Raw genomic sequence first — 20514 nt, 5'->3', positions numbered from 1 at the left:
TATGAATCGGCACTGCCTAAATGGTTTCGGCTTGTCCCCACACACACGTTTGGGGTACGCTCGTTTCACCAGCGGTACTTATGCCCAACTTGCTGCTCTCACATATATGTATGTTCGTTGTTTTTGTAATAACTGCATCCCAAACAATATGTAATCATAAGTATCCGTACAATTACGTAAGCCATTTATGCAATTTTTTTTATTCTTTGGTTTGTTTGTGGAACAATTTTTATTTTTCAGTTCAATTTTGAAAGGCTACAAGTCACCTTATTCATCATATTAATGCACCGTGAGCGCATTATACATACACACACACTCACATATATGGATACATGTTATGCTATTAACATAGTACTTGATTATTTATTCTAGCTGTAAGTGTGTAAGTACAGTTACGCAATAAGCGCATAACCGAAATCATCCGCCAACTTGCACATTGGTCAGCCATCGTTTTCTCGTTTCACGTTTTTCGTTTTAATCAATTTTTGCTATACATTTACCGTTTGTTCAATCATTTAAGTATATACATAAGTATCTGGATTATAACGTACCACTCTACACACAGCCACACATCTACTATGAGTGCGCTCATTTACTTTAATGTCTGTTATCGCATATACTACTACTATATACTACATAAATACATACATGCATACACACATACATATATACATATATACAAGTCTACTATGGTACTCACATACAAAATATCTGAATAAGAATTGTTATTTTAAGTTCATTTGCGTGATTTGAATGATTATTTGCATTTATACGTTAATCGGTACAAACCAAAAATCCTTAACTTACAAAAATTCCAGGACATTCACCTAAGAAACTCTTCTCATGTCATCTGTGTGGTAAGCTTCTATGTTCGAAAGCCTCGCTCAAGCGTCACATCGCCGACAAGCACGCCGTGCGCCAAGAGGAATACCGCTGCATCATCTGTGAGCGCGTATATTGCTCGCGCAACTCCCTGATGACACACATTTACACATACCACAAATCGCGCCCCGGTGAGATGGAAATGAAGGACATCAAGCTCTATCATCCGTTCAATTCGTCGATCTGAAACGCGATGCGCAATTTGTATAATTGCAATATGCCATCGGTAACAATCGCCGCAATGCCAATAGCACTCAAACCAAAACCAACACAGACGCCAACAGTCACACTAGCAAAGCCAATAGATGAAAGCACAAACAGCTTGCATGCTCAAGCTGCAAGGGAGACGAGCCCGATTGCCAGTAAACAGATGAGCACAGCAACTCAGCTGACCAAATGTGATAAAAATCAGCAACAACAACAACAACAATACCAATATCAATTACAACAACAGCAGCAACATCAACAACAACAACAACAACACTACCTCTATACTGAGTACCACCAATGGCGGCATGGTGACTCAGTACCACAAATGCAACAAGCACATTCTCGCCAAGACGACGCATTCCATTTGCAGAATCTCATCAAACAACGACAAATAATGACCTTGTACGACTACTACATGTACCAACGCCACCCGTCGCCACCGATACCGACGCAGACCAAAGCTTTAGGTTCGGATCTCGACTTACGTGCCGAGTATGCACGAGTGGCTCGACTATAGCGACAAAAAATCTAGAACTAGAAAATTACAAAAACAAAATAACAATAACATTAAAGCAATGCCATAAAGTAGTGATAACTGTAAACCTTAGAAGTTAGCGACATACACACATTGACAACTGCTGAAAACTATACACATACATACATAACTACCTACTATATGTATAATATAATATAGAGATTAGCAAACAATTGACAATTTAAGCATTAGAATTATACATACACACCCACACATATGCAAGATTCTCAACTCTCTCGGAACTAAAACTGTAACTGCTCAACTATTTACAATATACACATGCATACAGACATACGTATATATGTTGGTAGCGCAAATAATTTTTTAGGTTAGGTGTACAATATTAGGTGCATTGTAGGAGCTCAAGCATATACGAACGCATATACAAATAAGTTTAAGTTTACTTGCAACATACATACAAACAAATGTATGTAAGCAGCTGCAAACCTTTATATTACATTTACGCAGCATACTCGTATAAGTAGAAACCGCATACGTACTCGTTCTACATTGCACGACTTTTTCGTGCAGGACTTTTATTCTAAATGACCACCGTATTCCACAACTACCCACTGTGGCCTTCTATTGTGTCTACCACACGCACACGCACGCATTCGGAGCGTGTATGTGTGCGTGCATATAAACTCCTTAATGTAGTCAATTCGAACTAGAAACCTTTTTACGGCATTTATAATAATGCCCTTTACACATTTTTATAACTTATGTATCTATACGGAACTATATCGGTGACAAGGAACAGACTTGTTGAACTTACTAGCCTTAGCTTACTGGAAACTGAACTAAAAACATAAATAACTAATATTTACGAGTAATTATAAACAATTGCAAAATGGATCGGCGCCACATTGAAGCATAAAGACACACGCAGCGATACAAAAGACTCGAGCTACGAACTTCGTTGCGCGGCGCGTAGACTTGTCGGCTCATAGCAGAATGTGTGTGCATCGGCGGAGCAACAGCGCGAGCAATCTTCTGATGTGCTCAGCAAAGTATTTATCATAAACATTAATCGCGTACAAAGAAATTACAAAAATTGATTCCCTGACCCAAGCCCCCAAAAACAAACATCCAAAGTGAGAGATGAGCCCAAAGTACTCAAGCAATTAATAGCTCATGACAACTCTACAAATAAGCAGCCTAACGCGGTTTTGGGTCAACCATGCCAAATGATTGAAGTTACCAACGTCAAGGTTAGCAAATAAAAAGTCATCAAGAACAAACTCGTAGCAAAAATAAACTGGAACTATTTCAAGTAGTTAGTTCACGTTCACGGACTATATCCACTCAAATAATTATGAATATAGCTATATCTTCATCTGTTAAACCGTTGTCTTTCACTCTACCTATTGGCCCACACTATCCCTTTTGGGTCTAATAATCTCCTCTCTTTCTCTCTCTCACACATACGCTATCAAACTCACTCGACGACACTAGAAGGTGTATCTCTCCGTAATTGTAATGGATCTTCTCACACAATCACTCACTCTTTCTCTATATATATATATATCTCTCTAAACTAGTTGGACCCTCTGTCCGAGCATTAGTATTAAAGGTCTCGCTCTCATTCACACCGTTATATTACATACATACTTGTAGGTAATATTTCACTGCTGTATTGTTGATATCTCGTATTGATTCTAGCACAATGTTGGGCTAATTATCTAATTGCTATCCTATAAGACATTCTACTATTCATTATGACAGCTTGTAGTTAAATAATGCATACGCATATGCACAGTGCATACGAAAGAGAAATCATCTGGTGAAGAAAGCACGAATGCATACATATACACATACATACATATATACATATACATATGTATATAAATTGCGGCCTAAAGGCTTTCTTTTAGTGTACATTCATACATTTGTACATATACAATATATATATATACATACTTTCACGAGTAGAATAGTAAGCTGCTAAGGGGCTCCAGTAAAACAGCGTCTGGGTCTACACTTTTCAATTTCTATCTCGAAATTCACGCCTCTGCAGTAGCCCTATATTTCTAAACTAACCGCTAACTTCCTTGGTAGTGCTTATTTCTTTGATTCATCACTAGTTCGACTAACCCCTTCTCGCTTTTTTACTAAAAACAGTTATTTACTTTTTGCTTTTATTTTATTTTTATTCTAAATATTTATCTCACATGTACTGAATTAGCTTCTACTTACATACATATGTACAACGACGTACATGCGATTGAAAAGTTTGGAGATTTTAAGAGGACTAGGGACTAGGAGTGGCAACCTGCTGAAAAAATTAAAAAAAATAAATTTTTTTCGTTCTTTTTCAATTTCAAAAATTAAGATTTATTTATTTTATCATTATATATATGTGTAAGTTGTCATCTATGGTGTTCTACTGCTGAGAGATTTGATGGCCGTTCTCATTTTTGCTCTACTCCGCTCCGTTACATAAACTTATTCAACAGGGGTTTCATCTGTAAGTCATCTCCTTGTATTATTTCATCTTAATCTCCGTATTGACACTATCCACTCTCCTGAACTCTACCCGAGAGAAGTTGTAGCTATAGTCAGTCTATATATATCTCTCTCTTTTCTTTCCTATTGTCTCCGTCTCACGTCCTCGTTGTATGGAATTCCACTGCGTTTTTCTTCTAATTAAAAAATACTCTTAAACCTCTTCCCTAATAAATATTTATAAATTCAACTTGAATATACTTAATTTAGGATGTATCTAGTACATCTCCTTTGAGTTTGGTAAGTTTTTGCTATATTTTACAGACCGTCATCTACGTATGTACTTGCATAAGTTATTTAAGTAATGAATACTCTGCTTATGACTTACTTAATTCATCAGCTAATCATCACTCATCAGCCTAGCAGTCATCACGCGCCCACACACAATACATCGTTCGACGTCCTTATTGTATTTTTATTTCATCGTCAACAACCAAAATCATCAACTTCATCATCGTCATCATCATCATCGCATACATAAATACATACATACAAACATGCACCCATACACATCTGTGCAGGCACGTCTTCTGCGCCCTGCCACATTCTCACTCCCTCTCAATCATTTATATATAAATTAACGCTGAAAACACACACACATGCGCACACACTCGAAATTCATGCGTCGATCAAACAACTGCGCTTGCTTTGCCTTTTTGCTTTCGCTTTTAATTTTTACTGTTACGCCGTTTTACATAGCCAGCGCTCCGTGGCTTCGCCTGCGCTTTGCTTGCACCTGTATGCTTGACTCCCTTTGACTTGCACGTAGCTTGTAATCTAACGCTTATCAATACATACGCATGTATATATAAATACACATACACATATATATAAATAGTAGAAAATTGTTGCATGCCACATTTGTAATTTTGATCATTTCATTTGTGTTTTTGTATTAATTTATTATGTAAATATATTTCGAATTCTTTCTATTGTACTTATTTACCGTTAAAAGTGATATTTTAAGTTGGAAAATATATATTACGCTAAGTAACTCAAGTCAGCGCGTAGAATTGCCTATCCGAAATAGCCAAATAAAATAGCAAAGCAGAGAGCTCTCGCCAGCAGTTCTACGCCTACTTGGGGATTAGTTGAGTTACTTCATTCTTATAAATTTCAACTACGCAACCTTTTTTCAACTTTCGCTTTAAAAAAGGAGTTTTACTATCCTCAAAACACCACTTTTTTTGAATATTTTATAGAAAAAAAGGATGAAATTTCTTTGAAAGTCGCGCTTTCAAAGCGACCACTACAGAAGCTACCAACTGCTTTTCCAATTCTAAATTATTTGTATATTTAACCTAGAGCTGGTTTCGAATATCTCCACATTTACTCTTACACAATTCAAATAGTTTAAGCCTTTCTCCTGCTATCTTTCCTCTCGCTTCAAAATTAAATAAATTAATTGAAATATATTACGAACTCTATCTAAAAATATTTCGCTAGTAAACAATTGTATACTTGTATATTTAATATTATTTCTCATTTCTACGCGTACTATCTCACTCTTTACACGCGCACACACACACACTTTTGATTTCCTTTTACTTCTCGAAGAGACCATGCCTACGCCGGAATCTTTTTTATCAAATACTAATCGACATTTTCTTTACCCTTTGCTTGTCCTCTTTCCCCCCTTTAGGCGCACACACAGCCATCCGCTCAGCAGCTGCGTCACCAACAAGTTCGGCCTCTTCGCCACCCTCACCGCCTACGGCGCTCACCTCGCCGTCACCCTCTTCACTAAACTCGTTAGCATGCAATGGTGGCGTTGGCAGCGGCGTCGGCGCCAGCCTCTTCAACATGCACAGCTCATCGCCGCCACGCCCCGGCAGCGGCGGCAACATCACACCTAACGGCACAGCCAGCGGCGGCACTCTGCCTGCAACGCCCACTTTGACAACCACACCACCACAAATGCCGCTGCGCATGCCGCCACCCACCAGCGGCGGCATCAACGAGCCGCAAGAGTGTCCCTACTGCCGACGCACCTTCTCGTGCTACTACTCGCTGAAGCGACACTTCCAGGACAAGCACGAACAGTCCGACACACTGTATGTCTGTGAGTTCTGCCACCGACGCTATCGCACCAAGAACTCGCTCACCACACACAAGAGCCTACAGCACCGCGGCTCAAGCGGCATGCTAAAGCGCCTACTGAAGACATCTGCAATCAAGAACGTGCTCGTGCCGCCGCACCATCACCATCACCACCATCTGACGCATCCGCGCGCCAGCCTCTTTGACTTCACTAGCGAGCTGGGACAGCCACCACCGGGCATACAATAGGATTTCAGATGGAATGCGATTTTCTAGAGGACCCACTGAGATGAGCGTGGGCGCGCAATCGGCTATCGGATTTATCTAACTCATACATACATACATACATATTTACAATTCTACTTATGCATAGGCGAGCATACTAATTTACTTATTTTAATTGTTGTACTTGTAATTGAGTAATGCTTGGGCATTACTGAATGTAATTTGGAATCAGTTCGGTCGATTTTATTTCATCAACTGCCCACACACACACATACAAGCATACACATGCACAAAAATGCATATTCAAAGCAAATGCGTACGAAACGCGGTTAAGAGCGCGGCCACAGCGCCGCGCAAGTGCAATACATAACGGAAGCGAAGATAGGGAGGCAAATTGCTGAAAACTGGCTTCAAACGCAATAAGAAAACACATACAGCAACATATTTGTGTAGAAGTGCAACAGTGGAGGAGTTACATAAGTATAAGCGAACGGATCATTGTAAATATACACACTCACACACACATACACACACATCTATGCAGTTGTAAGCACATATTTAGTAGTATTGAGAACGTCTAATATCTATTAATGTAGCTACATTTAATCCTAGTTTACTTACCAATTACCGTTAGATTAATTATTATGAATTATTTACTTACTGCAAAGCTAAGATGCATTGAAACCATACTTGTACGATAGTTCTTGGCCAAATTGGAAAGAGAATGAAGGACTTAAATAGTGAGTACGGCCTCCACATAGCTGGCACATGGCGTATGCAGCGGTGGGGGGTTGGCAATTGCTTTCCCCTTATCATACTTGTACATATCATGGCGTATACGCGAAGTTAGCAACTTACCTTTCGGACTACCTAGCAAAATTGAAATTGATTAGCAGAAATCAAGCGGAAAAAGTAAAATAAATTAACGCAAATTGTCCAACGCCTCTGCCGCTGCACGTCTCTGCTTTTATATGGAGAAGACCGAGAAGCAAATAGCTTATTGTGCAACATAGAGTTTTAGCGATCGGTTTCTTGTGTTTCGCCATTTACTTTTACTAATTTTGAATTCATTTCGAATGCGCGGCAAAATCTCTAAAAATCAAATGTATTCCAACTGAACAAAAACAAAACAAAAACAAAAGAAATAAAATAAAATCTAAAATCAATTAATTAAAGTAAACAAAGTATTTGTTAGAAAGTCAGGTGAAGTGTTAAGCAGTTTTTAGCAAAAGAATAAAAGAAATATCCACTTGGAAATATGTACGCAGATCAACACAAGAAACTGGGAGTGATTGGTGATTTTAATTAGGCGTAATTTGGGCAACACAGTGTGCCAAAACGGTTTCAGCCGTTTGCATTTCTTAATTAATTATGATAATAAAGTAAATATAGTGAGGTAAAGAAAACCAATTTGTACTAGAAATGCATAGTTTATTGCGTTTATTGCAAATTTGGATACTTATATATATATATATATATATATACATACATACAAATATGTATACATAATTAAATACATTAATTAAACTTAATTATATGTATGTAAATGTAAAATGAACTTTATCAGGGATTAATATCAGTAGAATGTCCTTTTTTCTATGCAATTAAATATATTAAATTAATGAAGAAACAAAAACAACAACAACAACATAAGGAAAAGAAACAAACAAACTTAACCTTAAAATTAAGCATACAAATTTAAATCTTAAAATGGAATCTATGAAATTTATTGCAAACTTACAAACATATATGTATACAATACACAAGTACACACACATACAAATCTAACAGTAAGTCACCAATTATACACACATATGAAAGACGCAGACATATTTATGCAAAATGCACAACAACAAACTCAGTGATTTTCACCAGTGAAGTACAAATTACTTGAAATTTATACAAACAAATGAAAATGAAATGCAAATGAAAAGTAAAAATATTAAAATATATAATAAAAATTGAATAAAATAGATTTGCATAACTGTTTTGGAACCTTAGATTTGTAATTGCATAAAACATGTACAAACACACATTTACAAAGAAGAAGTAATATTGAAAAAACATCTGCAAACACTAAGCAGTTTGAAAAACGTCGAGAAATTCAGTACGAAAAGCCTCAAAAACCTCAAAGTTTTTATTTTCATAAAAGAAAATCGCACAATTTTCACAGCGAAATTGTGGTAATTGCTGAAAAAATGTTTAAACGTTAAAACCAAAACAAAAACAAAAGTATTTTTCTAAATGTATATTAAAAAGATTTTCGCTCAAAGTAGAACACAATTTTTTAACTATATAAGCGTGTAAATATCAAAGCAAACTTAAAACAAGTAATTATATGCCAAGAAAAACTATAAGTTGAAACATATTTAAAATTCACGAATTAAATTTAGAAAAACACAACAAAACAGGAACATGTAATTTTAGCATTTAAAAAAAAAAAAAATAACACTTTGCCAGTATCAAGCGCGCCGACTTGGCAGCGCGACTGTCGAATTGCTATTTTGCACATATCCGTAAATTAACTCAGGAAATACTACTTATAAATTAAAAATTATAAATTATAAACTAAAATATAAAAAATAAATATATATAATCAGACAGAACAAAAACAAGGCAGAAATGTAGCACAAGAAGGCTTTTAAGCGCAAGCAGACAGCTTAAGACGCTAGCAACAAGAGCTCTTGTAGCACAAAAGCAGATTCACACAGAAAGTCACACCGCAAGCAGAAAATGTTGTGAACCCAACTAATCAAACCGTGCCCCGTAAAAGTCAAAAATATTATATAATATATATAAGCACACATTGTACAGTTAGTGGCGGACTTTCATGCAAATTGCTAGATTCGGCGACTTAACACAGCTCCAGTAGGGTTTTCCCGCTTGAGGGACATATGTGCCAAACAGTAGCCAAGTGCGCCGGTACAGCTGAGTGTTGAGTTGAGTTTCAAAACAGCGCAAAGCAAACCAAGAGCGTTTCAATCACGTGACTCAGCTAACAGCTATCGACTCAGTGCTAACAAATGTTTTAAAGATTAAGCGCGTATGTACATAAGTATGTAGTTGCATAGGCGCCATATAGGTTATGTGTATGTGTCTAGCTGTATCTAGCTGTAGACGACAGAGTTTCCTTAAATTGTAATTGTATAATTTATTTTTAATGGTTTTTAACTAATTTTAATTTTGTTTTGTTTTTGTCTATTGTACTCTTTAATACTTAATGAATTCGTATTTTTCGTAAGTGTAGTTTAAAACATGAATATGAAAACAAACGAAAAAAAAAACAAAAAAACAAATAACGGCGTGTGTTGGTAGTCATGCGCGATAATTTATTAATTTTTTTTTATCAAAATTTTAAACATTTAAAATTAAAAAACATACAACAAACTGTGATCTATTTTCTCTCAAATTTACATACAAAATTCTTGTTTGGCTGTTAACTATTTTTACACAAAGTAAGAGATATTCAAATATTCGAAAAAAATATTATGAATTAAGCAAAAATTTTTTGTACAAAATTTACGTTTAGGCCTCACGTGCAAATTTATATGATTTTATTTATGTATATTTTTTTAATTTTTGGTGCGACTCAAATCATCTAAATTTATATACACCCACACACATACAAGAAATACAAACACAATTACAAATTATAATTAGTTTGTACATAAGTTAAAAGAGTGTATTGTATTTATTTTATTGCTTTAATATACATACATACTATTACCACTACAATTAATTTTACTTTTTCTCAAAATTAAAATTGCGTTCATTGACGAACGCCGTTAAAACTTTTCATTATTAAAACATTTTTGAATTTGTTAATAAAGTGAAAATATAACTAAATTAAATAAAAATTGATTGACTTTTATTTTTTACACTAATCGACTACCCAAAACAATAAATTAACAATTACTGAAAACATTTGTTGAAACTTGCGGCAGATCACATATTCCAAATCTGGGAATGGTCCATTTCTGGCCCCCATTTTCAACTTTTGTTTTGAGTGGTTTTTAGACAAATTTTATTTTAACTTTAGTACGGTTGTGCTCATGGAAAAGAATTATAACCAAAAATAGTTTTGTGATGGCTATAATATATAATAGTAACTCACTTTATTGGGCGGTAAAAGAAAGTTTCGAAATAGTCAAGTAAATCTATCAATGCAAGCCTGCCACTCTGTACAGTGCTGGGCTAAATAACAGCCCATACTCACATCCGAAGTTGTTTTAAGATGCCGAAATACCTCGTTATAGAGCTCGTCATATCAACTAAAATCACTCAGGGGCGAAAAACTCTCAGGGGCTTTCCACAAAAGCGACGCATACAAACACACCGATGATACAAAACTATTGTATAAAACATGTATTCTTAAAAAGTGTTGTAATAAAAAAGTTGACTCGTTAGTTAATTGGAAATTTTATCGTACTTTAGTCAAAATTAATGAATGAAATTTAACTTTAATCTAAATTGTGACCCAATAAGAATATGTTCAAAATTTTGCTCTTCTACACTAAACGAAAATTTCGAAATTACTTTAAACGACGCATAAATTGAAAAACAAATTTGAGGACAAAAACAAAATCTGTGATTTGATAAAAAATAAATTTTAAAAAACTTAATAAAAAATTGTAATTTCAAATTTAAATGAGTTGAACTAAATGCGAAATTCAAAAAATACAAAACTTGCACCCTTTTTCGATTTTCTTTATTGTTATTAAAACTATATTGTAAGAAAAATAAAATAGGTGTAAATGTTGCGATTTACTGTGTCTCAAATTAGAATCTTTTGGCAATAAACAGGAAAGGCCTGCTTAAACATTAATTAACGAGACTAATATACCTTATTTACCCACTGACATCCGGAAGGGTATAAACAATTACCTCAATTTTCTTTTATTCCATAAATACATACACATATGTTATGCAACAGCGAAATATTATTTGAATCTTCCGCGAATTTAATCCAAAATTTTGATGAGATAGTCATAACCGAAAATAATGCAAACCTCATTCGGTAACAGAGACTTTATTCTCTACTACCGAATAGTTTTCAAATTTACTCATCAGCGTCCATACATAGCTTAGGTAAAGCCTGTTCACAATATTTTAAAATATAAATCTTATATATATAATAAAGGCATGAGAATTAAAGGGTGTGTAGAGACCACAGATACGAGCATAAATGTATGTACGCACGAGTGCAATTTTGCATTTGAATTTGTTAGAACAGAGCAAGTAGAGAAAACAAAAGGCATTAAGATCGAACTGTGTAAATTTTTAAGATATCAAATCAGCCAAATGTACGCAAAAGAGTAATGAAATAAAATAAAAATCAATATAATATTGTTTCCAATTTGGTTTTATTTCAATTCAGTTATAAATTTTAACCAGTTGAATGCCGTACTTCAGTAAATCAGCGGCAACCCTATATGACGTTTTTATATTACCCAGAAGGTCACGAAGAGAGAAATGAACGATCACACATACACAAGAGTTCTCTCATATTATCTTGTAATTTCACCGATTGTTAACTTGCAGATCAGTAAACATCCGCAGAATGAAAAAATTCTAACGAAAAAGTCTTTGCAAATTAATTATTTCAGTAATCTTCCGACACCGCCATGCAAACACGCAAGCTATGGAGTTGCGCCTTAATAGAAAAAGTCCTAAAACTGATTGTAGTTTGACAGTTGAGTTTTGACAGTGGAATCTGTCGTTCATTGCAAAGCGAAGTCCGGCGCATATCACAAATAATGCAACAGTACAGTGCTGAGCAAGCAAAAAAATTCCCTGAATTTGGAAAAGTAGATGCATTAAGAACAATAGTGGTAATTGGTCTCTTATTTGTCAGTATTAAATTTCACTTCCTACAAGATGAGTTTCACAGAGTGCTTTATTTTATTGCGACTCCTTCGATGTGAACGAAACCATGTAGATTAGACGCATTTCAGAAAAGTAGCATGGAACACGTAAGCACTGTGTAACACATTCCCGAGTTCTCCAAAAAGACTTTTTATATTACAGAACGACACTAACGCTTACTTAACCAATAGTTTTATATCTTAATACTGAAAGAGTGTATGTAGTTGGCAGTACCTAGTAACGAAAGATTTACTTTGAGGGACGCCGGCGCACCATCTGCACTCTATGGATGTTATAATCACAAGCTCGGATGGTTTTGATGGAGACAAATCAGCTTCACGGTATGGTTAAATATGTATCCTAGTTTACAAATTCGTTCAAAGTTGATTTATTTTTTGTTTGTGAATTAACTTATCCATTTTAACAATGTATACTATCCATATATTTTTAGTTCCACGTTGTTTCTTCTGCATCATGATAAGTTTTTTCGATTGCAGCATCGTTCTGACAAAGGAAATACCAAAAAAAAAAGAAGAAAATTATGTCAATCGATTGTGATAGTGCCAAGATCTCGGTGACGATTCCCATATCGCCCACTCTCGACACTAATATACCTTCAATCGCACTCCATACACACCAATTAGTAACTTAGTTATCATTTACCGATGTTAATATCGACGACATGCAGCTTTATTTACCAACTTTAATTTCTAATATCTCGAAATGCAGTCCCACTGGAATAATACGTTTAAATTTTGCTATACTATTTTGCTGCAATAAACGAAAAAAACTACAGTGTGAAATACAAGTCGTAGGCCTACATCGCCGTAGCGTCCTGTGTCTGTTGTATTTTGAATAACCATGTAGAACAATCCTGTTACGCCATTACAGGAATCAGCCTTACTCTATGCGACCTTACAACACTGCCTTGGCAAAAATGCAGTAGGTAAGATATGCTCAAATCACAATTAAAAGAGATTTTTTTTTTCATCTGGTTTCATTTATTGCAGCGTGCACCGAAAAATTTTAATTTTTGAATAATTTCATTGAATAAATTGCGAAATATTTTCAACGTTTCTCCAGTCTAATGGCAAAAGAAAACAAACGTAGTACCTAAAGTAAGTTTGCAAAACTATATACACATGAAAGTTCAAAGTTTACTAAGTTAATATTTAACTGAATGCACAAAGATTGAATCTTGTTAAAATTTAATAGAATGAACTCCAGTCGGCAGAATACATTCAATCTATGAAATAATTTTATGATATTTATATATATATATATTTAGAATTTAATATATATATATTTTTTTTATTTATTTAATTTATTACAGAGCTAAGAGAGAACAAATGATAATTATTTATTAATCGGAATATACTTTGATAAATTAATTATAAGTAGTGAAAGATAAATTAATGATTACAAGGTGAACGTGTATATGTACTATTTGACAACATTATTTCCTTGACTTTAGAGGTAAAACTTGTTACTTTTAGGCCTGCGTAGTCTTCATTTTGAAAGGTAAATTGTTTTGCTTCAAATTAGTTTGAATAGTACAATAATTAGTGCGTTAAGCGCTGGGTGTTGATTAGAAATAAAATAAATATAAAGATAAAATATATAAAATTAAAGAAAAAATAATTTAAGGCCGATCTGTAAAATGGAAGGGGCGTGGTGGAATTTTTAAGGGTTAAAAACGGTTTAACTAAATTTCCGGCAAAACTACGAGTCAAAAATATCTAAAATTTTTGTATTAACATCTTTTCATATAACCTCAAAATTTATGTAAAAAATTTAAAAATTCAAATTTATTTTTATCTTGCACAAAAATTTCGTGCGCCAGTCGTTGCAAACTGTCTTCCTTGTAGTAATTTCTTTAAGGGGTTAGGGGTAGTCAGAGGCACGAAAAAATGAGAATTGATTTTTTGAGAATTTCGACTACCCCTAACCCCTTAATTGCTATACTTTTAAATCGTGGATTTTTGCCACATTCGTCAACACGCAGTTTTAGTGGAAATCAAAAATCTCCCTTCATTTCTATAAGTAATTATTGTACATATACCTATTTATAAAATACATTTACAATTCTTAATCTTAAAGCTAATTTCGTCATAAGTGATGAAATTTCAAAGTGCAGATTATTACTTTACTGTTGATCAAAACTAAAAATTTATTATCAAAACAAAGAACAAAGAAGATATCGATTCGTTATGTAAATATTGATTTAGAATGGACTTCCAATTGCGTAGCTGCATAAATGCAAAGTGTGCAGAAACGAGTTAAAGGGAGTAAATTAAACTCGACCGGTTAAAGTATTTGCAGTTTTCTAAGATTTGCTTTATCGAAATAGGGAAACTGTTGCAGTATTTGCATATATGGAATGCGTTTTTGTCTATTTTATGTGTTTGGGTGATTCTTGAGTGTCTCAGTCTCAGTCTTGATATTTTTACGAGATATTTTCTTGTTATTTCTGTAGTAGAGTAGAGTGGAGTGGTTATTTACTGAGGCTTAGCTCATTTAAACAGGCATTAAGAACGATGCCCATATATCTTGGGTTATCCATGGCTTCTTCTGTGAAAAGTATAGCACTGGTAAAGTTTAATTTTTAAAACAACGTGGCTTTTTGTTGGTTCGCAATAACGATAACTCTTTTGTAATGTTGCAAATGAAGCAAACCGTAACACGATTTGTTGAAGTCTTGAATCCTTTTGAATTATCATTGTATCTAATTAATGTTGACGAAGTTAATGCTTTGAAAAATAATCCGCTTTCGTCAGCGTTAAATATCTCCTTCGCGTTGTAATTTCAGATTAAATCAAGTTGTTTGAAAAACTTGTTGGCGCTTTTAAGATTTGAAGTTGTTTTACCAAAATACCATATTTCCAGATATTACAGCGCCTGATGACCGCATTTGGTTCAACCAAGTGGTTATAGCCTATATAGAGTGAATAGTACAGGCAGCTTATGCAGAAAATGTAGAGAATGCAAATAAGTTTTTTCGCGAACACGCGGAAAGAATTAAAACGATTGTTTTGGTTGTCCTGGTGGAAAACGGAAATCTTTATTTCCAACTTACTCGTATTTATACATTTTTCTTATCTGCTTAAAGCTATTTCACAATGATTAATTCTTACAATAAGAAGAGTGTCAGTTACAATATTAGCTGATGCGGCATATTTCAGCAGAACGTTAAAAGTTCTGTTTAGTTTACAAGTATCTTCGTGTGAGGGCCACCAGCCATATTTTGATAAGAATGGATTATCATAGCATATCAAATTCCTGAGTGATCAATAATTTATGTAAGTTTGTAACTCGCCAATAAAACACTTCTGATTTTCACTTTACATTTTATTTCTTCACTGCTATCCGTTTACTTCAATGGTCACAATTCTTCTCTTCTTATAAGCTAAAAACCTTATTCCCTAAATCTTTTTTTATTACTTGTTTCTTGTATTTGGGCTTTAGTTTATTTCTCTCCCCTATTATTTTCTTTCAGTATATAGTATGCATCTAACGAAAAGGATATCGATATTGTTTATTCCATATAGCAGTTTTAACAATTGTCGTGATTTCTGTCTTTATATCCGTTTGAAACGGTAAATTCATGTTTATTGAAGAATGTATTTGATTTATTCTATTTCTTAATTTTTCTCTCAAATATTAAATGTTTTCTTTATTTGTGCCGGTATTTTCTTCGGCTGGTGCTTCAGAGAATTCTTCCTCCAAAGTAATCTTGTTTAGATAATTTTATTTATTGTCGGTAAGTACATCGATACTTGTTCAGCACGCGTCACTGGTTATTCCTTTCGGCTAGGGATACTTGTTAATTTCTCCCACTTTTTTTTGCCGAGGATGTCACTAACACATGTAACACAGGCCTTACATTGGGCGCCAATTAACTTCCTTCGATTAAGAAGGATTAAAAAGTATATGGTTTTCCGTGAACGCGCGAGTTAATATCGTTTACTCGATATGAGTTATTAAAAATATACTTTTGAGCTGCACTGAAATGTATACTCTTTATTGATATTCTTAAGACTAACTAGTTTACATAATATGACTTAAATAAGCAAAGATGCTTATTGAGAGGCTGTATAATTGCTAAGTACAAAGATACAGTTTTGTTTATAATTAGCGTAAAGCTACTGTGTGGCGGCTGCCGTTAACTTGCATGTAAACGAGTATTTGTACATATTGTAACGAAGCTTTTTGCTGTCCCTGCTTCTTCTAATTTGCTGAGGTATACTCGCCGTGTCCAGTGTTCGTTACAATAAATTTGTAAACTATAATTATATATATTGTAGTATAACTTTACAAAATGGTCCCTTGGTTGTCGATGCTTTCTGCTACAACGACTACGCCAGGATGTTTCTGCCGACGCTCGCGTAGGCTTCGACGACGATTCTGCCGCCGCTCGTGTAGGATTTGAAAAAAATAATCCCGGACCACAGGAGACTGTGTTTGCGACCGAAAGTTAAGGGTTGAGTCGGTCAGAGGATCAACTCACCACCGATCTCACCCTTAGCGAACGGCGTTCACAACTTAAGGCACTAAGACTAGCTTCCCAACAACACGTTTTGCCAAAAATTTAATATTTTACTATAAAATCAATCAAAGATTTCAAGTTTTGTTCAAACACTCCCCATTCCATTGGTGTTTAAATTTCCATCGACGTTCCCATCAATAGCATCTCGTAAGTGAATGTAATCCTCTGATCGTAGTTTAGCTTAGTTGAACCGAATGAATCGCAAACGTACGCTTTTAATCTTAGCAAACATATCCACAACGTATTGATGATACAATTGACGATATCGAAGGATATAGTTGTCCTGATTGTGTCTAATCATTAATCAATACGCATAGTAGTTCATTGAACTAACTTTTTTATTTAATTCGTTTCCATTGACTGGGTCCCACTGTTTAATGTTGATATCATATCCATCTTGTCCTTGCCAGAATTTCAGTGGGTACTGGGGTGCATGGTACGTCTTATTATTTGTTAGTATTTAAGTATTTACTTGTTAAACTAGGAAATTAAAATAATAACACGAACTGAGCAAATCGACGGAATATTGTATGACAAACTGTATGTAAATGCTAAAATTCCTTACCACTGGTGGGGGGCAATGATAGTCTTACATTCAGTGAGAATAAATGCATTCTGGTTTTTATTTAATTTTTGAAGGCTTTATATACAATTTTTAAAACTATCTTAACTAACTAAATATATGTGTATGTGTGTATGTGAATATGTATATTACTCATTGTATATGTTACGTGATAAGGGTTGTTATCGATGCACACAAGCAATTGCCTAAATGTATTTTTAGAACCAATTGGGTACAATGTGTACATATAAACATGTGCATGATCTTATCTTAAACATACATATTGCATGCGTATTTCATGTGTATTGCATTTTATGTGTTTTTTATGTATAAGTGTCTTTCACTGCCTTGGCATTGCCGATGCTAAAAATAAACATGTTCAAAGATATTTGAACATTGTATATTGTAAAAAAATGACAATAATAGATTACAGAGTAAGGTTGCCAACAGTAAAGGTTTTTGACAAGTACAAAATATTAACTATAGATGGCGTTCAGTGTTGCAATTAATCATTTCAACATCCTCTTCTTAATTGCAAACCTATAGCCATGAAACAGTCATCAGTCTTCTTTGAAGAAATTGGTTTTGTAAGTATGTCGGCAACCATATCTTGAGTCCCAACATAGCAGAGTTGAATTTCCTTATCAGCAACTCTTTCTCGGAGGAAATGATGTCTCAAATCGATATGTTTGCTGCGAGCACAGTAAGAATCATTACCTGCAAATTTGATAGCGCTTTGATTATCACAATAAATTATGGTGGGCACATCTGTAAGCTTCCAATTTAGTTTCGACTCTAAATGCCTTAGCCACATAGCCTCTTGTGTGGCCGTAGCAAGTGCCATATATTCAGCCTCCATGGTTGATAAGGCAACTGTGTTCTGTCGTTTAGAACACCATGAGACTGAAGTACCCTGAAACAAAAAAATGTAGCCCGAGCATGATCTCCGGTTGTTAATGTCAGAAGCCCCATCTGAATCACAGTAGCCAAACACTCCTCTTTCATCTTTATCTTGGCAAAATTTTAATTTATAATCCTTAGTTCCTTTTAAGTATCGTAGCACTCTTTTTACTGCCAACCAGTGTTGTGTTTCTGGTTTGTTGTGGAAACTACTCAATTTGTTTACAACAAAACAAATATCTGGTCTTGTTCCTTGTGATAAGTAAAGTAAACTCCCAATAGCTTCTTGATAAGGTGCATTACTAATAATATTATTTTCATCTCCTGTGCTGATCAATTTGGAACTAAGATCATATATTGTATCTCTGTAGGATTTTTTCTATATAAGCAGTCTGATCAATATAAATTTGGTCTCTGGCCGCGTTTTGACTTATCCTCCAGCCAATAAAATAATTGACAGGTCCAAGTGATTTCATTTCAAATTTACTTTTAAGTTGTAGCTTGATCTCTTTACCTTTCTCTTCATTATTATAAAAAATTAATAAATCATCAACATAGATCAATATAAAGATGATGTTTCCATTATCATTTTTGTAGTAAATACATGGATCAACAGACGTACTTTCCAATCCTAACTGTTTGAGAACAGAAGTAAGTTTCAAATTCCATTGGCGACTCGCCTGTTTTAAGCCATAAATAGACTTATTTAATCTGCAAATTTCTTGTCCGTGTTCATAGCCAGGTGGTTGATTCATATATATTTCAGCATCTATATCTCCCTGCAAAAATGCTGTAACTGCATCCATATGATCTATATATAAATTTTCTTTTACAGCTAGTGCAAACAAATATCTTATTGTAGTGTACCGTACTACTGGAGCAAAAATTTCATTATATTCAGTTCCTCTCCTCTGTCTGAAACCTTTTATTACTAATCTTGCTTTGTATCGTACAACTTCACCATTTGCATCAATTTTCATTTTGTAAACCCATTTCCAAGGGATTATTCTTTTGTCTTCAGGTAGAGTTACCGATGTCCATGTATTATTCTGAAGAAGCGATTCATACTCGCTATCCATAGCTTCTTTCCACTCTTTTGCTTTTGGGCTTGATAGAGCATCTTCCACAGTCTCTGGTTCCTTTAATAATGCTGATGAACATGTTGGTTTTTTTTCATAACAAAAATAAGTAGTAGATTTGGGTTTGATATTCCTTGACCTCAGAGTTATATTTCTTAATGGTATAGAATCGTCATCATGTCTTTTCGGTGTGTAATCAGGGTCATTATCTCTTTCTGAATTTGACATATCACTGCTGGTATCATACAATTGTTCCTCTTCTGAACTTTCATTTACTAAAGTATCGGTATCAGATTCTTGTTTGGCTGTTGTTTCCTGTTCTTGCAAAGAAGTAAGTGACATTGCGTAACAACCAAATATTTTCATGTTATTTAAGTTTGGTCTTTTACCTGTCCACAATTCATATGGCGTCTTGTAGTCCAAAGCTTTTGTTGGTGAACGATTTGTTATATATGCCGCTGTTGAGATCGCTTCAGCCCAAAATATTTTCTGTAATCTGGAATTCAAAATTAGGCATCTAGCTCTCTCTACTAATGTGCGACTCATACGCTCTGCCATACCTTTTTGCTGTGGTGTATATGGATTACTTGTTTGATGCTGGATACCAGATTTACACAAAAACAATTTAAAATCATTGTTTACATATTCTTTTCCATTATCTGTGCGTAACGTCTTTATTTTGTTATTGGTTTCATTTTCTACTAAATTCTTAAATTCTTTAGACTTATCTAAAGTTTCAGACTTGCTCTTCATGAAATAGACAGATACTTTCCTACTATAATCATCAATGAACGTAACATAATATCTGGCACCTCCAATAGAACTTGTCTCCATCGGGCCACATAAATCTGAGTGAATTAATTGGAGCAATTCTGAAGCCCTAGTACCAGTATTTTTAAATGGTTGTCTACTCATTTTTCCCTCTAAGCAAGTTGTGCATATTTGATTACCTTTTTTTGATAATTCAACCCCGTCTGCACTATCAGTTACCTTCTGTAAGTCTGTGAAATTGAGATGGCCCATTCTTAGATGCCATAAATTTATATCTCGCTGTTGATAGCAATGCCGCTGCTTCAGAAACATTATTCAATATATACATGTTATTGCGATGCAATGCTGTCAATATTAACTTATTATTTTGGTATATCTGACAACTATCTCTCTC

General features: G+C 34.5%; 2 protein-coding genes and 1 long non-coding RNA gene across 4 annotated transcripts in view; 2 read left to right on the top strand and 1 right to left on the bottom strand.

Moving 5' to 3' along the window:
- Positions 1 to 11748, top strand: part of br (broad-complex core protein) — a 63711-nt gene extending 51963 nt beyond the window's left edge. The window contains exon 8 of one of the 2 annotated variants that reach the window (XM_014237990.3): positions 5775 to 11748. In XM_014237990.3, coding sequence (XP_014093465.2) covers positions 5775 to 6421 — 647 coding nt within the window. In that variant the 3' untranslated portion in view covers positions 6422 to 11748. Of the gene's footprint in view, positions 1 to 818; positions 1241 to 5774 lie in introns of those variants that run through there. The other variant, XM_014237991.3, reaches the window with a different exon arrangement.
- The window catches only part of LOC138857332 (uncharacterized), a 247497-nt gene that overhangs the window by 210978 nt on the left and 16005 nt on the right, over positions 1 to 20514 (bottom strand). The gene's annotated exons all lie outside the window — the stretch shown is intronic.
- The window catches only part of LOC106627075 (uncharacterized), a 49578-nt gene continuing 41163 nt past the window's right edge, over positions 12100 to 20514 (top strand). Inside the window, exons 1-5 of the mRNA XM_070109714.1 lie at positions 12100 to 12228; positions 12288 to 12369; positions 12425 to 12603; positions 12714 to 13208; positions 13273 to 13380. The gene's annotated coding sequence lies outside the window, so the exon portion shown is untranslated. The remainder of the gene's footprint in view (positions 12229 to 12287; positions 12370 to 12424; positions 12604 to 12713; positions 13209 to 13272; positions 13381 to 20514) is intronic.

The sequence above is a fragment of the Bactrocera oleae genome, chromosome 5 (assembly GCF_042242935.1).
Source record: "Bactrocera oleae isolate idBacOlea1 chromosome 5, idBacOlea1, whole genome shotgun sequence".
Classification (NCBI taxonomy): Eukaryota; Metazoa; Arthropoda; class Insecta; order Diptera; family Tephritidae; genus Bactrocera; species Bactrocera oleae.
The sequence above is the reverse complement of the archived record's forward strand: the minus strand, read 5'-3'. Positions and strand labels throughout refer to the sequence as shown.